Source organism: Vollenhovia emeryi, unplaced genomic scaffold, assembly GCF_000949405.1.
Source record: "Vollenhovia emeryi isolate VEMERY1.0 unplaced genomic scaffold, V.emery_V1.0 DF939130.1, whole genome shotgun sequence".
Lineage (NCBI taxonomy): Eukaryota > Metazoa > Arthropoda > Insecta > Hymenoptera > Formicidae > Vollenhovia > Vollenhovia emeryi.
In genome coordinates, this window is record NW_011967236.1 from 2,574,360 (window position 1) to 2,581,500 (window position 7,141).

A 7,141-nucleotide genomic window follows, 5' to 3' on the forward strand; every position below is an offset into this window, starting at 1 on the left:
TTTATATACTAAAAATACCGGCGAGAGGAAGAGTAGTTAATCGCGTTATTGTTTATGGCAGCTCGACGGTCGTCAATTATATTTTGCGCCACATGTTACCGCGCGGATTCGCGTTACGAAGTACAAGATATCGAATTTTGTACTTGCTGCGAGGGCGAGCAACGTAGAGGGTTCAGTTTTCCGAATAAACAGTCGGTTATTCAACGATAGAAATCGTATAATTTTCGGAATAACTTAAAACAATTTTATTATTGGGAGAATAACCGCACAAATATCTGTCACGATTTGTCGTGGTTTAGATGCGTTAGTTCTGGATTTAGAAATTGTTGAAATGGTCAAAGTTTAATAATAATCGGCGTATGCTTCGCGCGGATACGAATTGCACAACTGACGGTACTTTTTTATGTGTTGCAGCGCTTTCCGATCCGCCAATATTTGCCGAACCGATACCAAATGTCACAGTGGCGCTGGGGAGGGACGTCAGCCTACCCTGTGTCATCGAAAATCTCGGAAGTTACAAGGTAACACGCTGAATTCGAGCGCTGCATAAGCGCGTGCGTTCGCATGTAGCCGCGATCTAAATTGAACGCCTGCCTTCTTAGTTTCGCGCAGACAACCGGTTCCTCTTATCCCTGTAATTTTCTTCTTCGTTCCTGGAGCGTGTTTTCCCAGCGGTCAGAACTTGCCATCCTTTACTAAAGAGAGTTTCCTCAATTATTCGTTAACCGGATTACAAAGAGCGTGTTATAGCGGCGGTCTTGTAAAGATGTTTCTTACAAAGTTCCGCTTTTTAAATCGCATTTGCGAAGGTAAAACGCTAATCTTCCTCATAATGTTGCGTACAATGTTTTTGTCTTAATTTGGTTTGTCTATGCAAAGTCGGGTGATTTTATGTTATCTCCACGTGTGCAATATGGTTGCCGCGATATTTACATACCCATATATTATTACGCGACTCGTTCCTCCTGCAATGACGTAACGCAGCAGATAGGAAAAACCAGACCACGTATAGTATCAGATACACGTTCTTATGTAACACACTTTCAAAGGTTACTATACTTTCTTTTCAAGTAACACGACGCGTATCTCGCGACAAAATGTAAATCAATATATTTTTATATTACGCGATATATTAATTCGCGTGATACTACAAACTTGTAGAACAGGATAAGACGCGTATGTTTCTTACTCTAAGAGCCATCATGACGCGGTTTAAAATATTGCGCGTCAAAAAAATCAAAGAAGAACAGGGTTTCCTCGTAAGAATAAAAAGATACGTAATCGCTATCTGGTATACTTTGTGATCTGCGGGTTCGTCCCGGTAGCATTGAAGACCGCTGTTAGGCAACCGTATTGGAAACGCATCAGTTGTCCCGTCAGGGAGTTGGATGCGAGACGCCACTATACCGCAGCCTGCAGGCGATCAACGTTACACACGAACAAACATATCGGCAGGCGTAACGAGCGATGTAGTTTTCCAAAGTGAAATGGGTATTTGCGCTTCGAGGGATATATGAAAAATCGAGGAAATCCTTGAACTTCATTAAAAGTTGTCGATCGTATCGTCATTTCCATTTTCCCGCCCATCGTTCGGGAATCGGAGCCGCGTGCCTGATTGACGCCGGTGATCCGGCGAGCTGAATGAACGAATCCGCGATGTTTTTATGAGAATTTAATCCGATCAACCGGCGATTTTATTATGCTAATGGAAAGTGGATATACATATCGCACACGGCAGCTTCAAAGCGGCGGATAATCGACGTCTCACATATCAATGAATAAAACATTATTATTTTACGATTATTATTATAATACGCGATGATTATCCGCGTAGTATCGTACGTTTTACCATCGAACGTTGAAGGGAACATTTTTTCGCTACCAAATATTCCGATAGGGCTCAAATTGCGCGAATAATGCTCCAGCTAATTAATTTATGAGGAAGCAGCGTGTCTGAAATACGTTTTATCTTGCTTCGTTTCTCTCGTAACTTGCAATTACTTGAAAGCTGTATTCATACTCGGATGGACATGCTGTACCGTTAGTCAGAAAATTGCATCAAGCACGCGATTACGTTTCGCACGGGCAGCCTTGAGCGGTAAACGGGACCGATCGTCAACCGATCGCGAAAGAGCGATGCTATAATAATATTCCTTGATACAGAGTCCACTGGCCTCTGTACCGAGTGTTCGTGAATAAAATTACTTTTGTCTACGAACATTTCGGCGAATATCACGAGACGGTTTTCGATTAATCGCAATAATACCGTGTTGAAGTAACACTTGATCGCTTCTCAGATAAACATTCCAGGTATTATTGAAAATATTAAATACTTTGAAGATAAATGAAACTTTTTATATAAACAAGTAAAAATAATAGGATACTATTGTCATAATTTTAAGCGAATGCTAGTGAAATTTCCTATCGCAGAGTTCGCGTGTTGAGTACATTTTCGAAAATTACGACACGAGCTTTTTTTAATAGGTTTATTTAATTTCCGATAATTGGGATATCCCGCGCGAAATCCTCCTTCGGTCTGGTAGACGAGAAGGTAGGTCGCACGCGCTCGGACCAGTTTGCGCTGGGCAGAAGACGGTTATTAGGCGAAACCAACCGCTCCGGAACTGCCGCATGACTCGGCGAACTTTCCAGACGATAACGCAAAGGTGGAAAATCACTGATATATCAGGCGCAGGAACCGGGAAATTGAGATTGCATCAACTTCGGAACTCTCCTACGGCTATTAAGAATGCCATTAAAGTGATACGGCGATGTTCGTGTGTAAGCAAACGTTTTCCGATCGCGCGTCGTTCGAGCGTCGCGTCGTACGCCGATAAGCGGGCTCGCTCGCTCGCGGCTCGCGTAACTTCTTACGCGATATTGAATAAAATGGTAATTTTTTTCTTCCCGCTCCGCGTGCGCGCGATTCGACACCGCCGTCGATATCCCGCTTGTCGAAAATTTATCGAGATATCGCTCGTCCGCGCGCGCGCGTCGTCGTCCTGATTCGAAAATAAATTCCCCGTCTCTCGCGCGCGGAGCTCGAAAGCAGCCTGAATTTTCCGTCTCTTTAACGATCGCGAAAATAGACCATTGTGCGGCACGGGTATTTCTCCTCCTTCGAGCTGTGCGCGAAATAGTTTCCATTTTGGCTTGGAAGGAATGCACGCGGTTGCACAGCAATAGCTCGATTTCAGAGGAACGGACCGCGATCGCCACCGAATCGTCCGTTGTTGTTTCTACCGAGTACTGTAAAGGCATTTGGCTTGTGCCTGGCGGCCCGACCCGAGGATTGCCTCAGCTTTTCAACCGGTCGTTTTCAGGCTGTCGAACCTGGGCGCAATATCGAAACCATCTCTCGCTGCGGTGTTTTCCGGCGACAATACAAATAAGATATGTCGCGTAAACGCTTTAGCGGTTATCATTTTCCGGTTCTTTCTCCCTTTTCTATATTTTCGATCCTCCGTATTAATTTAATCCCATTTCATTCGGTTCTAAATAAATTGTGTTTATGCATCTGCAAATATTAAAATTTATGTCGACAACACAAACACATTTATATTATACGAACCTTTTAGTTGCGCTTATTTATTATTGAACTCGACAGCTCATTATCTTATATGATCTATTTCCATTTATGAAACAAATAAATTGTAGCATATTGTAACACAATTATTTCATTTTAACGAAATATTACCGTACATTCCAGTACACGTGTATCAATATTCTATCACGCTGTATTACACTACGCGTTTCATAATTATTGTATAAAGAATTTTTTTTTTTGGTAAATCAATACTTTGAAACAGCTTGGGGAAATATTTATCTGCCATACACTTAATCAATTCGAAACGTATTCGTTCCTCGCATAAAGTATAAACGACGCGGAGGGGTAATCTAATTTTCTACGGTTCTGAATCGCCTTAGAGAGTTTACACGGCGCTATAGCCGACGACGGTAGGATGCGCAATCGTTTTTTCTTCGTATTCAAAACACGTAGCCCGTCTACGACGAGTCTCGTTAGAGTCGACATTTCGAGAGCGTATAGCCGCCGCGCATTGCAGTTCTCGACTGAGCCCTTTGATCAAAACGCCAGAAAATTTCATCTGCAGGGTGCCAAAGTTTCTCCTTCTCTGTCCTCTCTGTCTGCCCCGGCGGAACGCGAAGAAACCGTACGACTTCGCGAATTTTCCCAGATTTAATTATGCCAGGAAGACCTTTTCATGCTGAGAAAATGGCCTCTTTGACCCTTTTGCGAGATGAATTGCACGGTGCCGGTCGAAAAATTATTACGAATAAATGCAAAGTGTTAACTCACACGTAATAATACAAATTCTTAGGAATATGTGTGAATATGTCCCGGCTCTAATATTCTGTTATTATCTTAATGACGTTGTATTTTTATGAATTATTTTTTTAATTGTGATTTTTATGTAACATTTACCAGGTATTATTACTTCCTTTTGCATCTCGCGCTTCAATTATTTGAAAAGATAATTATGATTTAGGAAGTACTGGCGAATTAAAAACAGACATATGTTTATGTTGAATTTGTGAGAGGAGCTTTCCAAGGAAGTTCTACTGTAGTTTTAACTGTAAAGAACTGATTTTTACTGGACTGGAGAAATATACACGAACAATTTATAATTATATTTAAAATTACGGGAAACATTTAACGTAATTAAACTGATATTATAAAAAGTTATAATGCACAATTATTGCAAATTATTGTTGTTGTATCAAAATTGACAGCTATTTAAAATTAATATTAGTAGTGAATTAATTACAATTAATTAATTAAAATTAATGGCAAATACATGCGTACGTATAAAGTACATTTATCAATGTTTTTTTTATTATTTGCAAAATGTAACATTGCAGCCCTCAAAGTTGGGTATCTAATTAACGAGAATTTAAATTAAGCAAAATGAAAATGTTTTTTTTTATTTACTAGTTTGTGAATCGATCTAGAGACTTTAAATGTAGAAACAACATTTGCAATTAATTGTACCAATGATAATTCTTTTTAATTATTCAATTTAACAAATTCTCGAGCGCAAACGTATAGCTTCTCCATCATGACTGTTATCGTGCACAATTCAGTGTTATTCGTAAATGCTAATGCATCATCATTAATTAATAAATCGATTACAAATGCACGTGTACGTCGAAGCGATTGTTCACTATGTGTTCAACATATCTATTTGTAGAAATTTAACAAAGCAAAACCAATAAAGATTTAATGAAAAATATCGGCAGGCGTAAATTTTACGTATTTGTTCTTATCAAGAGTATCTACTAATTTAATTTATGAACAAGATAACGCATTCGAGTTAAAAAAATCAACCACTATGGACATTAAGAAAAATAGGAATAAATTTTATTGATAGAGTACCACGTGTCGTTACTTGATACAGTAGAAAAATTAATTAATTTGTATAAAAATCAACTTTGTGTCAATTTTGTATAATCAATTTGTGTGAAAGTCAAGCCTTGGCCGTGTGACTCGTCGGGAGAGACAACAGTGTTGTTCAGTTGAGTCGCTGATTGGAGAAGCATAGAGCGTGGGAGGAATGCAAAACTAACTGACTGATTGATCTTCTGGGAAATCAGACTCAGCCTAATAGCTATTATGACGACCCACGGGAACATTTTTCCGAAGTTAATTAAAACGAGCAGTAATCGCCGGTTTACAATGACGTATCGTCAAAGCTGCACGAGACGGTCGGTAATTCGCTCTAATTTTATTGTTCTATGCCGAATTCCCTGTTATATTCTCAATTAACTCGGCGTGTCTCTTTTCGCGTCTCTTTTCGCGTCCGTTATATCCCAGTCGATCTCGTTCTCATCAATCCAGAATAGCTTTCATCTTTCTCTCTTCCTTTATCTTCCCTGGTATTCTCTGGTCTTCTTTCTCTTCGATTATTCCTTGTTCCCCACCTCTCTCTCTCTCTCACTCTCCTTCTCTCGCTTGTTTCTTTTCCAGTCTGCTCTTCGAGCTGCAACCTCTTTGCAGTTTTGAATTTTGCCCTACGGCCATCGTCGCGCATGCAACCATGCTCAACTACCATAATAGCACTTGAACGGGGCCAAACGCGTATCGTTTACGACCCTGTGAATTTTCCTGCAGAATTACTTGAGGAAGAAATTTAGCAGCAAGGCGTTGGCGTTAATTAGTGGTTAATTAAGAGTACACCAACCGGGCGAGTAATGCTTTATTAAAAGTCGTTAGTACACCGGATCGTTTGCAACGTACAAAACTTCGATAATTGATAGATTCGCCGGTGAAACTCTTAGGTAATCTTGGCAAGTACGTACGTAAACTCGGTCAACGTTGTTTGTGTTTTATAAGTAGGTGAAAAATTACATGCAAACTTACATCGATTACTGTCACAATTTTGTTTAGATTCTCGGGAGCGAGATGTTAACTTTTTTGATTTTATTACGCGCCAAGTATAATTTCATAAAAAACAAGTCGGGGCTGCTGTTTTTTTTCTGCAACTCGTCCAGTGAGCTAATATATCTTCGTTGTAAGTTTAAACACGAGAACGGAAAGCAGTAGCGCAAAAGATCGGCATAAAATCTCTCTCAGAATTATTTGGCCGTTTTTCCCTATTATTTCTTTCTTTTTTTCGGCGGCAAATCTCCCGTGAATTATATGCTCGCGAAATGGTACTTGCTCGAAACTTCCTCTCTCTGTTGACTTCGCCCAGTTCTCACGATATATTTCACGTTAATTCCCCGACGCGGCGATAGCAAGTTAAACTATTGAAATTGAAGGACGAACAACCCGTTGCGGGTCGTGCTAAACGCTCAACATCTTGCCGTAACGACATTTCCTACGTACTGACGGTTTAACTAGACTTTACTTGAAAGATTAGTATTGTATAACGGCAAAAGTTTCTTTCGAGGATGAAACATCTCGCAGAAGTGAATGTTAATGCGAAAGCGAACGTTGAACCAAATAGACAGGTATTTGAGGTTTATGGATTACGTTAAAGTACCAGTAATTCGATACTATTAAACAATTATTTTATAATAATTGCACGTATTACGAAGTTCTGAGAACTAACGCTTTATGTAACTTAAGTAAAAATCCAATCGATGCATATTTTTCATACGGGATCGAAAACTTTGGTAA

General features: G+C 39.8%; 1 protein-coding gene across 7 annotated transcripts in view; it reads left to right on the forward strand.

Annotated features, from left to right (window-relative positions):
- LOC105568356 (lachesin-like) overlaps nt 1-7,141 on the forward strand; it is a 286,391-nt gene that overhangs the window by 196,522 nt on the left and 82,728 nt on the right. For 4 of the 7 annotated variants that reach the window (XM_012023968.1, XM_012023966.1, XM_012023969.1 and 1 more), the window contains one exon: nt 415-521. The exons of the other annotated variants lie outside the window; for them this stretch is intronic. In XM_012023968.1, coding sequence (XP_011879358.1) covers nt 415-521 — 107 coding nt within the window. The remainder of the gene's footprint in view (nt 1-414; nt 522-7,141) is intronic. 7 annotated transcript variants of the gene reach the window in all.